This window comes from Canis lupus, chromosome 21 (genome assembly GCF_011100685.1).
Source record: "Canis lupus familiaris isolate Mischka breed German Shepherd chromosome 21, alternate assembly UU_Cfam_GSD_1.0, whole genome shotgun sequence".
Lineage (NCBI taxonomy): Eukaryota > Metazoa > Chordata > Mammalia > Carnivora > Canidae > Canis > Canis lupus.
Genome location: NC_049242.1, coordinates 43,122,841 through 43,136,721, shown reverse-complemented (window position 1 = coordinate 43,136,721; position 13,881 = coordinate 43,122,841). Strand labels below are relative to the sequence as shown.

Sequence of the window (13,881 nt, the reverse complement as noted above, 5' to 3'; positions counted from 1 at the left end):
GGCAGAGACACAGGCAGAGGGAGAAGCAGGCTCCATGCACCGGGAGCCCGACGCGGGACTCGATCCCGGGTCTCCAGGATCGCGCCCTGGGCCAAAGGCAGGCGCTAAACCACTGCACCACCCAGGGATCCCTTAAAATCAGTTTCAAAAAGCAGTGTAAGTAATGGCTTCTTAAACCTGTCCCTTAAAGAATCTCTGAAAGCAAGAGAATGAATTGTAACTCCCAAGGGAATAGGAAGGATTTACTAAAATTAGCCCTGTGAGGGCTCAAAAAGCTATGAAGGCTAATGTTTTATCTTCAAAATTTGTGAGAATTTTGCATTCCACTTAAAAAAAAAAAAAAACACAAATAATGCCTTTTCCCTCCCAAATCTTCACACCATATCTAATCTGTTATTTCTCAAACATATGATTGGCAGGTTCTCAAATCCAGGTTGAGGTATATAGGGTAAGTTTTTTCTTTATTACAAATTGGTGGCATATATCTACTCAATTTTTGTGAATCAAATATCTGTTCATGAACAATTTTTAACAGAATCACTTCACATTAATTATTCTAGTAATTACAATTGTGTCAACTCAGTTACATAGGATAATCTAATGGTATTTATATTAAATGCCCAATGTCTGAAAATGCAAACTATAAATTTTAGGAGATTTCACTTTTAGGTAGAAGTAAACAGCATTACTGAAAAATTTACAAATTGCTACAGAATTTTATTTTCTTTTAAAGAATTTCTTTTATTATTTATTTGAGAGAGAGAGAGCGCGCGCACACGTGCGTGCACAAGAAGGCAGAGCGGCAGGCAGAGGGAGAGCTGATGTGGGGATCAATCCTAGCACTCAGGGATTATGACCCTAGCTGAAGGTAGCTACTTAACCGACTGAGCCACCCAGGTGCCCCTAAATTGCTACAGAATTTTAGAGTTTGAAATTAAAATTAAGTATTTCATGTTCTCTGACTAGCTTAAGTGAAAAAAATTTTAAGGGCAATTGATTTATATTCCGGAATAACTTATCCTCAGAATAATATACTTACTGAAAAAAAGATTTATTAAAAAAGCAATTCATATAGGACATAATAGAAGCACATTAAAACGGAATATGGCAAAGGGCCAAGAAGCAAATAGTATAAGCAAATCAATCATACATAATACACTGAATCTCCTGGCAAAGGCAATCTCCAGAAATTTAATGAAAAAGATATTAAACACCTAAAATATTAGATTTTAAAAGTAAAAGTTTACCCATAATACATAATTGTTTTAATATAAACAACTTTGCTTAAAGCACTAAATATTTTCACTCAGATTTGGTTTTAAGCATAGAAAATAGAGTATAATTTGAATAATGTATATTACTAAATTTTTAAATATATCTACCACTATAAAATAGCCTGAGACCCACTTTAAGGATTTCTCAAAGGGTTACATATTCCCTATTGATAACATGATCCTACTATTACAAAATATTCTCTTTGTGAGTGTATGAAATAAAATGGCCTCAGAGTGTGATCTGAACTCTAATTTAAAAAAATATTATTATTAAATAAAGGAGAGGTTGGAGAGTAGTTAAGAGCTCAGATAATTAAAATGTAAATACTAAATATTATAAAACTGAAATAATTATACATATAAAACTGAAATATTAGAAAATAATTATACAAATAATCATACATTATTCCTAATTTTTATTCTCTTACTTTTCATTTTCTTCTTAAATCAGATGTCAGCATATCTGTGAAAAAAATACTTATAAACCACAATGTTTGTTTCATTGTTCAAGTACTTTAACTGTTAATATTTATAGCACTCAAAAATATTATTGTAAAATGTGTATTTTATACTTTTCCTAAAAATATTACGTTATCAGTATTGCCTAAAAATTGTATACAAGGCAGCAAGCAACAGAATTTTGCTTGAAACATAATATATTTTAATTCACTTAACATTAAGAAAATACTAAAAATATCCCCAACCCTAATAACCCACATCTATCGCTGATTTTTTTTAAAGATTTATTTATTTATTCATGAGAGACACAGAGAGAGGCAGAAACACAGGCAGAGGGAGAAGCAGGCTCTCTACAGGGAGCCTGATGTGGGACCCAATTCCAGACTCTGGATCACGCCCTGAGCCAAAGGCAGACACTCAACCGCTGAGCCACCCAGGCGTCTGTCCCTCAACTGATTTTCATACTTCTTTGTGATTATAGTAGGGTCAATAAGTAAATGCTAGTCATGGAAACAAAAGATCTTGTGCTTTAACAAAGGGCTCATAAACAAAGGAGGAAGTACTAAGAATGCTCTTCACCCAATGTTAAGTCTTCACTTCACATATATTATCATTTTCAAGTTTTACTTATTGAATAACCTAATCAGGCAGCTCATTCATTAGTTATAAAGTACTTAAAATATCATACAACTTTCAAAACTTACTGCTAACTATCGAGATTTTATTATGTGCAGAAACTGCTTCAAGAAATTTAGATCTATTTAATGAATACTCACAAAACCCCTATGAAGTAGGTATTACTATTATCTTCACTTTATAAAGGAAAATTGAAGCACAGATAAGTTCAGTAACATGTCCAAAGGAACAAACCTAAGCAGCAAAACAGGGACAAGATAAAGCAGTCTGACTCCAGAGCAGTACACTTAGCCCTATCTTATGCTACCTCCCGGCCTTCGTGTGCTCTGCAGAAAATTATAAATCAGATCACATTTGTGGCCAGTGAATTTCTACGTGGGAGAGTTCTCTTATGGTGTATATTTGTTCATCACTTACTAATACTAAGCATTAGTAACAAACAGGAAAGCCTCATGGGGGTGGTGTCTGAGAGGAGTCTTAAAGAACTACTAGAGTATGCCAGATTTGGAAGATTAAACACATTAAGAGAAATAAGACAATTTGCTAACACATATTTTACTCTTGCTAATCATGAGTATCTTCTATTAAGGGGCTGTTTCTGCCAGAAATACACTAACAAAAACATGATTATAGAAATAGAAATAAAAAGACATTAAAACCATGATCTTTGTCATTTACAGAACATTTTTAACAGTTTTTTTTTTTTTTTTTTTTTTTTAAGGATCTTATTTATTTATTTGAGAGAGCGAAAGAGCACAAGGGAGAGAACCTGAAGCCGACTTCACAGTGAGCAGCACAGAGCCCAATTTGGGCTCAATTCCATGCCCATGAGATCATGACCTGAGCAGAAACTAAAAGTTGGACACTCAACTGACTGAGCCACCTAGGTGCCCCTTAACAGCTCATTTTATGTAGCTCTGTCACATATTTTTGTTTTTTTTTTTTAAACTGATACTGATTTTTTTAATACTGATTTTAATTTTCATTAAATTTTTTTAAATACAAGAAATCCTGCAGTGAAAAGACATCTTTTTCTCTAATGGAACAATGAAAGAATAAAAAATGCAAGAAAAAATGTCAAGAGGCATAGAGTTAGGGAGGAAGTAGGTCTTATATTTTCGTATCTTGAACCACTGAACATTTGAGATTATTTAGGAAATGTTTTTAAATAAACTATACATACTAAATTTGTAAAATTTATTTTGCTTAAAAATTTCAGAGTAATAAATAAAAAAATATATGAGTTTTTAAAAAAACTCTTACATTTGGGTCATTAGCATATTTCTTGTCCAAGAGGAAAAGCAAAAACACACCTGTACAACTGAAAATTTGTGTTGTTAAAAACAGATCAGTAAAGGTCACCTATCCTTCTGGCAGTTGGCTGAAATGCCATGGCTCCACTGTCAGACCAAACGAAAGGTGACAAAAACATTTCTATATCCACCAGTTTATTTATTTTTTTTAATATCCACCAGTTTAAAATGTGACCTATGACAGGCTTTGTGGTCAGTTTATGAATTGTCAATAAGCCAAATCACAAGCCATATTTTTTAAATGATATCTTGAAGTGCTATTTATCAACAATAAAGAGTATTAAATATGAACAAAAGATATCCCATTATTGTAGGTGTGGGTAAAATATTATTTATTTAATATTGGTTAATTTAATCACTTGTTTAATACCAGTTATTTATTTAACTGATAACAATTTTATCAAATAGAAATTCCATTCAATAAAAATGAAAATGTAAAATTAAAGTGAAGCCTAAATCTGAAAACTCTTAACTCTTAAGAGGCAAATGATGGCTTATTAAATAATATGCTAACAGCAATGATTTGGCTTCTTTTTTTATTTTTTTTTTAAAAGATTTTATTTATTTACTCATCAGACACACACACACATACACAGAGAGGGAGGGAGGGAGCGAAGGGAGGGAGAGAGAGGCAGAGACACAGGCAGAGGGAGAAGCAGGCTCCATGCAGGGAGCCCCACGCAGGACTCGATCCTGGGACTCCAGGATCACGTCCTGGGCCAAAGGCAGTCGCTAAACCGCTGAAACACCCAGGGATCGGATCCCCTGATTTGGTTTTTAAAATAACATTCTTAATTAAGAATATCCTCCAAGATAAAGGCAAAGTTCATGAATAGCTGTAGACAAAAAAAAATGTATCTAGATTAACATGGAATACTTAGTGGACTACAGGAGAAGAAAACACATGTACATCTCTGCAACATATGATGCCTACATTGCTACAGTGCATTACAAGTCCATTAAACATCTGAGTCCAAGTTTTATGCAGGGTATATTTTTTGTCCTTCCTTGTTGAAAATACTTTTCAAAAAAGGGTGAAAAATTATATGCTATGGCTTAAAACTGTTTCTTTCTAGACTTTTGTATATTACCACCATAGGTTAAAAAAAAAAAAAGGGGGATCCCTGGGTGGCGCAGCGGTTTAGCGCCTGCCTTTGGCCCAGGGCGTGATCCTGGAGACCCGGGATCGAATCCCACGTGGGGCTCCCGGTGCATGGAGCCTGCTTCTCCCTCTGCCTATGTCTCTGCCTCTCTCTCTCTCTCTCTCTCTGTGTGTGTGTGACTATCATAAATAAATAAAAATTTAAAAAAAATAAAAAAAGACAGGATTCTATGCAATATATTTTAGTTTTAAAAAATGCTGGTTCATAGAAATGTGGGCTTAAAATGGATTTCAAATATTCAGTCATTTACCACTTGCCCATCATTTCAGCCAAAGTAGGAATATCTGAAAAATGTTGGATATATTTTAGAAAGCATACCTGCTCCTGTTTAATGAGGTTTTTGGAATCTTCCAGCTACTCAGCTCAGAAATCCTAGACGTACCCAATTTAGGAGAAGACTTATAGGATATAGAAGGTACTATAATTGATATTGCCAATTTCCAAAGTTGACTCAAAACATTCCAGCACAAGCTTACTTAAAAAGCTTAATGCAAATTTCATTAGAGAAATAAGGCTATCCAAAGTTGACTGCCTAAGAGTAACTGCCATAAATTATAGTGTCTTACAATGTCTCCATCTAATGCATTTAACACAATCTGCTAGAATTCAATTCCAAGGATGCCTATAAGGAAAGGGAGACAGTAAGATAATGCAAGATCTTAAGTTATACCTTTCTGAAGAGGAGTAAGGAAAATTCTTAGTTAACACTTCCTGAATATACTGATTTATTCTCCCTAGTGGAGGTCTTCTGAAAGCACCTTGGTTCCAAACCACTGCCTTTCATTCCAGGTTCTAGTGACTCAGGATTGTTTGTGTTACAATGCCTTCCTAATAAAGGCAGAGATCACATCTGACCAATGTGATCCAAAATGAAAGGTATCCTTTACATCAATTGCATCTAGAAGAACAGAAACCATAGGTCATGAAAACAGAGAAAAATTAATGCAGGAAGTTGGTTACAGAAAGGGTAAAAGATATGGTAAGTGATCAAGAAGGGACTGAGACAACTGGACATTAGCAGATGCCAGGAAGGAGCTACCATTCTTAGCTAGAGAGACAAAATGAAGAAGCATTGCTACAAGAGTCCAGGGCCAGAGTCACACAGTGGACACTGGAATCATGACATACTTGTCCAGTGCGAATTGGAGTCACACAAAAAAATAGCCTCTGCCAGCAATACAACTAGAGGCAAACAGAAACAAAGAAATGCCTGGCTTCTCCCTTTCTTAAATCTCCCATTAGTGTTCCCCATTGGGTTTCCCAAACCCCATGGAAGACAGCTATCCCTGGAGCATAGAAAAAAGCAGCCTGCAGACTTAGCCCTCCTTCTGTACAGAAGCAAGCAGGAGAAGAGTATAATATGCACCCGAGGGCTAGTAAGCCCAAGACCAGCACAGCTTTTCAATAATGCTCATACTGTAAATGTGACGATCTCATAAATTCACTCATCCAGCTAATTTTTTGTTATATCAACTGGCTCTAAGATTTCAATTGAATATTAGTACTTCTAGATCATTTTTCAGATTTTAAAATGAATATTCTAGAATATCAGTATCTAGAAGTATAATTCTGCTAGGCAGGGCAAGAACTACCCAACTAATTATAACCAGATATGCAAAAACATTCAACTGAGGTGATAGAAAGTTTAGTAAAGTCTGTCTTAGTTTGCTTATATCTTGATTTGGAGTAATTTAAGAGATGCATTTTTCCAAAAAAGTAAAATGGTCCTTGGAGAAATAAGGATGTCAAGCCAACATTAGGTGACACTATTTTAAATTATTGTTGAGTAAAAGTCTCAAATGTGCTTTCTCCAAAGCACCGTTTGTAGTCTCTAAAAAGACGCTGGATTTTTAATTATATATAACTAAATCTACACCTTTTCACCCAATTCATAAAAGAAATCAGAGTACTGACACAAATTCTTTGGTAGAAAAAAAATGACATTGTGATTAAAAATTACTAAAAGCCAATCCTACCATAAAAATATCAATATACTCTTTGATGTACAAGAGAGTAACTGCTAACAGTGACCATCACCAACTCTAGATTGAAACCTAATATATTAAATCTGAACATTTCAAAAGCTCCTTAAAATCCCTGCTATTTTGCTAGAATTATTGCTATTGTTTATTCAAAATTTATAGATAATTATAAAGCAAATGCATTTTTTTCTAAAAATTTTTGATAAATTCATTTAGTGAAAACATGTATATCAAATACAGGTTTTTTTTTAAAGGCTTAAAACTCTCCAAATAGTTAAGAAATCTTTATCTAGAAATACTAACTTGTCTTCATCAAATTGGCATATCAACAAGTCAAATCAGTTGTCAAATATCATTAGTTTCACTTTATATACATTTAAAAATAAATATCCTGTGCCCTGACTTAGGATTTCAAAAGCAAATTCTAAAGTTATATAACATATCTCAATTTTATTATTCTAATCATGCTAATAAGTTCTATTTTATGTGACAAAGGACACTGACTACATGGCTTAACATAAGAAAGATAGGACAGTCAATATGATAGCAATAGTGGCAACATTGTGTTAATTTTGACGAAACAGTCCTAGTAAAAGTTCTTAGTAATCCTCAGAGGCTTTTCAGCAAACACATTTAGGTCTCTACAAATTTAGAAAGTAGAAACCTAAACCATAATTCTTTATTATGATTTTAAAAGTACAAAGCAGCTAATCAGCCAGAAAATAAATGCCATATCAGAATAAACTACCATAAAAAGATTGTAGCTGTTTTTAATACAATGCTGTCGCTCTGCCTTTTTTCAAACATAATTAAAATGCAGAAAAGTATTACTTTATTCATTGCTTTCTTTTTTTAAAACCAAAACAAATCTTTTTTTCTGCAAATACTTACCATCCACTCAGATATAACAACATCCACTTTTTCTACAGGAAGGCAAACTTCTTCAATTTTTCCTTTAATTAGTGTAATAGTATCTTCAAGTTTATTTAGTCTGAAAATTACCATAAGGAATCAAATTAGTATGTTAAGTAGACTCAGAAAACCAGTCAAATCACATATTCTTGGTAACTGTTACTATTTTGTACGTTCGAAGTTTGATTATTCCCTGAGCACAAGAATTACTTTTTGATCACTGCATGAATGTCCAAGAATGTTTCTGATCAATATGGCAATACCCTGAACAAATATGGAAAACTTCAACCTGAAATGAAATCTGAATTTTATCAGGAATACATGTCAATAAAGTTACTTTTTGTTTTTCTTTAAGGGAGCGGTGGAGAGAGACATATAGACAACAGGAGTACATTTTAAAGCCAAGTAGTATGTCACAGTGGAGAGAGAACTAGAAGCCAGAAGCTCTTTATTTGAACTCGAGATCCTCTTGTAATTGTCAGCTAACTGATCTTCATCAAATTATATGATAATCTTCTGTGTGCTCATGTGTAAAAGAGAATAATACCTGCCCTATCTACTTCACAGTCTATTATGAGAATCAAGTATTTGTGAAAGCAGTACATACATCCTCAGGATATATTTCCTCAAAATATATGCTGCATGCATGAAACCTATCTACTACAATCTTAAATTATTTAAACTTATCCACTAACACTCATTAGGTGTTTTTATGTGCTTGACCTAAGACCAGCACATATTTTTCACCCTTCGTTTGCAATTTGAAATAAACAACGGAGTTAAGGAGATGATTTTAAAAAGCTAAAAGCAACCTGCTAAGTTTATACCTAGTTAAATAAATATATTCTCAATCCTCAGAGGATGTACATTTGAACTATAAAGGATTTTTTTCTGCTAAGGAGGATGCCTTTCCCCAAATTCACTGAAGTCTTATTTACATAAAATTAAATGCATTCATTTAAAGGTAATTTTTTTCGATTTTTACAAAATAGAGATATTTGAGCAATCGCTATCATCTTCAATATTCATAATATTTCTATTCCCTTGAAAATATTCGTTAGAACTCCTTCCCAGAAAATGCTCCTGTTCACAGGCAAATACTGATTTTCTTTCTTTCACACTACATATTAGATTTATATTTTGTAGAGTTTCATATAAATGGAATCACAGCAAATGTGTTTTTGTGTGCGGTTTCTTTCAATAAGCATACTTTTTATAGATTCATACATACTTTTGTATCACTAATGCATTCCTTATTTCACTGTGCAAATAAAATAACTTTGTTTATCCACAAACCTGTGGATGGAATTCTAGATTATTTCCAGCTTTGAGTTATAATGAAAAACGCTACCATAAACATTTATGTACAAGTAAAATTGCTCTGTCAAATGAAAGCATCTAACTTTTAAAGAAACTATCAATCTGTTCTACAAAGTACATATACAATTTTACATTGTACCAGCAATGTATATGTACATTTTTGTTGCTTCACATCCTTGTCAATACTTAGTATTGTTAAATTTTTAGATTTTAACTGTGTGACATCTCATCACTGTGATAAACTGCATTTTCTGATGATCATTTTCCCTACATGCTTATCAGCTATATCCCTACACTGTTCAAATTTTTTGCCCATTTAAAAAATCAATTCAGTTGTATTCTTATTATTGAATTTTAAGAGTTCTTCACATATCCTGATAAAAATCTTCCGAGATTTACGTGTAGTAAATGATTTTTACTACACAGTGGCTTTTTAATTTTTTACTGGTGTATTCTGAAGAGCTAGTTTTCAATTTTGATAATGACCAATTAATCATTTTTTCTTTTGTGGTTCATTTTTGGCTTACACCAAGTCTTTTCATCACCTGTATTCTCTTTTAAAATTTGTTTCCACTTGAGTTAATTTTTCCATATAGTATCATACTCATTTTTCCATAACAATATCTATTGACATTATGGAAAAACTCTTACAAGGGATAGTTTTAACTTTCTTGAAGAAAAAGAATCACTAACCCATAGGGTTACTTTGGTATCTTTGTCAAAAATCAGTTAACCATATATATGTGTTAAGTTTATTTCTGGACCTTCAATTCTGCCCCAATGTTTAAATATGCATCCTTACGCTAATACAACATTTTCTTGATTACTATAGCTTTAAATTAAGTAATAAAACCTGACAGTGGGGGATCCCTGGGTGGCGCAGCGGTTTGGCACCTGCCTTTGGCCCAGGGCGCGATCCTGGAGACCCGGGATCGAATCCCACGTCGGGCTCCCGGTGCATGGAGCCTGCTTCTCCCACTGCCTATGACTCTGCCTCTCTCTCTGTGTGTGACTATCATAAATATATAAAAATTTAAAAACAACAACAAAAGAAACCTGACAGTGTAAATCCTTCAACTTTATTCTTCTTTAAAAAAATTATTTTGGCTATTCTAGGTCATTTTTGTTTCCATATGAATTTTAGCATCAGCTCTTGGTAATGTACCACACTTTTCAGTGTTGCTATCTTAGACATATTTTATTAAATTTACCCCTAAATGTTTGATGATTTGGATTATACTGTATTAATCCCTTTAACACCATGAAATATCCTCCTTTATTCCTGATGAAGTTTTATGTTTCCTTTGTATGATATTTACAATTCACTTCAACTTTTTAAATGATTTATGTTTTGTTTTTATAACATCTTCCTCCATTCTTTTACTTCTAACCTATGGTATTTTTTATATTTACACTAGATTTTTTTGAAGATATAGATGAGTCTTACTTTTTATCTAGCCTGATAATCTCTTTTAATTGAATCTTTAGAACAAGGACTAAAAACTTACAGCCTTCTAGCCCATGCCCATTTTTGTACAGTTCACAGGCTTAGGCATTGTTTTTTTGTTTTGTTTTGTTTTTATAATTTTTATTTATTTATGATAGTCATACAGAGAGAGAGAGAGAGGCAGAGACATAGGCAGAGGGAGAAGCAGGCTCCATGCACCGGGAGCCCGACGTGGGATTCGATCCCGGGTATCCAGGATCGCGCCCTGGGCCAAAGGCAGGCGCTAAACCGCTGCGCCACCCAGGGATCCCGGCTTAGGCATTGTTAAGAAGGAAGAAGTATGAGTAGCACCAAGTGACAGAGACCACAGGTGTCACACAAAGCTTAAAATATTTATCTGGCCATTTAGCACTACATAAACATAGCTAAGACAAGGAATATAGTGAGAAGACCTAGAACAAATAAATGAGGTCACAGAAAGAGAAGAAATAAAAATACAGAACAGAAAAAATACTTCAATAATGGATGAGAATTTTCTAGAACTGATAAGAAGCATTAAGCCACGGATGAATCTAAAGAATCTAAGACTAATTTCTTTTAAATTTATACATTACAGTACAACTTCAATAAATCAAAAACAAAGACAAAATATTCAACAAAGACAGGTTACCTCCAATAAAAATAACACTTACTCTGACAGGTAACTTCTTAATAGCAACAACAGAAGCCAGAAGGCAATGAAATGATAATACCAATGAACTAGAGCAGAAGTGAGCAAATTTTTTATTAAATTGCCAAACATGTATTTTAGACTCCAGGCCATAAGGTTTTTCTTTTTTAATTTAATTTTGGTTTTTCTTTTTTTAAAGATTTTATTTATTTATTCATGAGAAAAGCAGAGAGAGACAGAGACGTAGGCAGAGGGAGAAGCAGACTTCCATGCAGGAAGCCCAATGTGGTTGGTACTAGATCCCAGGACCCCAGGATCATGCCCTGAGCCAAAGGCAGATGCTCAACCACTGAGAGCTATCTACGTGTCCTGCCATATGGTTTCTGCTGCAACTATCCAAGCATTATTGTTGGATAAAAGCAGCAATAGACAATACGTAAACAAAAGGGCATGGCTGTGTCCTAACATTATTTATAAAACAGGTGGTTAATCCATGGCTGAGGTTTATGGACTTCCACACTGGAGCATTATCATACCAACCTACAATCGCCATGCAGAGAAAAATGCTGCAAAGTACATTTTTGAACAAACCAACACCATTTTGTTTGACTATAGCCATAAACGCACAATGAATAAAATGTTAAAAGAATTAGTTCAGGAAGAAGGAAAATGATCTGAGATAGTGAACTATGAAAGAATAAGAAAAGAGGATGGACATATGGATGACTTAATACAAAGGATCATGAACCACAGATTTCACCCAGGGTCAAGCTTTACAAACAATTTCAAAAATACAGGCAATTAAGCGGTCCTAATTAGAGGGAAGTCTGGGACATTAAAGGGAGATTCTTTGGTCTTTCCTCCTTTATGTTAGGCATGTATTCTTTTCACCCACAGTAGGTATCATCCCTAAGTAAGGAGCCCCTCTCCACATACTAGATTATTCTCTACTTATGAGTCTCTTGATTGCCAAGGTCTTTGAAATTATTTTTTAAAAGAATTTATTTACTTATTAACAGAGAGAGAGCCAGAGAGCACAAGCAGGGGGAATGGCAGAGGGAGGGAGAAGCAGGCTCTCTGAGGCGCTTGATCCCAGGCTCCTGTGATCATAACCCAATCCAAAGGCAGCCACTTAACTGACTGAGCCACCCAGGCGCCCCTATCTTTGAAATTATTAATGAAACTTAATATTGGGTAACACCTCTGTGCAATCAGGTTTCTGTGAGTCTGACTGGAAAATGTTAGCTCACGATGGTGCTGTTAAGAGAACTCTCATATAGATCCATGAATCACAAAAGCTTAGGACACTTTTTAAGCCAGACTAAAAAAAAGGAGTTTCTAATCCTCAGATGGTTACCTAGGTATATATGGTATGAAATGGGAAAACTTAAGAGAAACTGGCCACTAGCTTGACAGAGATAGGTAGGCAGAGGGGAAGATAGTGAAAAATTCTATTCTCTGGCTGTTATTAGCATGTCTGATAAATGCCAGTCCTTTCAGAGAGGAGATAATGGCAAGAGAAAAAAACTAAGAATAGTTTTTCATCTTACTCGAAGGCCCCCTTGCGCTTATATGGCTACTTGGGGAAATGAAGTATCCATTAAAAAAGTAATAAACTTTGACTATGTATTATCCTTAAGATCATGCAGGTAGGACAAGGTCCAGAGGCCTCCTGAGTGCTGAGAGTATTTTGTGAAAGAAATAGAGCCTTTCACAAGACATACTAGAAAAGCCTAGTGAATCATAATTGGCATGAACAATCCGGAGGATGCATCACTTATTTTACATACAACAGAGTAGAAAGGATGACTTGGGTTGAAGATAGAGTCCTACGTGGTGGTGAACAGATGCTTCTAGGTGGTACAACTAAACTGCTTAGTAAGTAAAAGCTGGGCTACAGTATACCCATGAGGGTAACTGCTCTGCCCTCTTCCCAATGCACAGATGGTCCTCTGAAGCAGAAGGAATGCTGTGAGTGCAAGTAAATTTAGACTGGCTTTATAATAATTATATAATTGAATGTTAATGACAGAGATGATGAAATAGATGAACTCAATGACTCCTCATTCTTGAGCATTTTCTGCAACCTTGTAATATGTCATCAAGAGACAATATCTGATTAATTACTAAGAATAGGACTGTGTGATATCCTTGATATACAAAAGATAGGAGGGGTCAACAAAAGTAGGAGTAAACAAAAACCAGCTCATTGAGGAGGACAGTTTAGATGGCTTTGGATAAACAGTGTGAAAAAGAGGAATTAGATGAGTTGTCTACTAAGGGGTTAGTAACAAGCTTTGTAGAGGATGGTTCATATCCTAATAGGGTCATTAAGGTCTTTACAGGCTTATTCTTAGCAGAAATTATTGCAGAAAATGGTATAAGAAAGATACCTGAGAAGTGTAAGGCAATGAGATACTGACCAAGGTCAGAAGGTAGACCAAGGAAGAAGTTAAAACAGCTGACTCATGATTCATGCACAATCTTTACTGAAGGATATTCAACCCCTGGGTGAATTTTCCATTAAAATGCATTATCTGGAATGTTAGAAATATTAACAATACATTTTGATATAATTTTCAGCGTCCAAGTGTTTCATGTTCCTTATAGAAATATTTTGTATTTTATTTGCATATTAATTTGTTTCAGCACCTTGATAATTTTACTATTATAGGACTTATAGTTTATTTCCGAAGTCCATATTT

General features: G+C 34.4%; 1 protein-coding gene across 3 annotated transcripts in view; it reads right to left on the bottom strand.

Moving 5' to 3' along the window:
* PRMT3 (protein arginine methyltransferase 3) overlaps window positions 1–13,881 on the bottom strand; it is a 123,955-nt gene that overhangs the window by 74,313 nt on the left and 35,761 nt on the right. For all 3 annotated transcript variants that reach the window (XM_038569256.1, XM_038569257.1, XM_038569258.1), the window contains one exon: window positions 7,719–7,818. In XM_038569256.1, coding sequence (XP_038425184.1) covers window positions 7,719–7,818 — 100 coding nt within the window. The remainder of the gene's footprint in view (window positions 1–7,718; window positions 7,819–13,881) is intronic.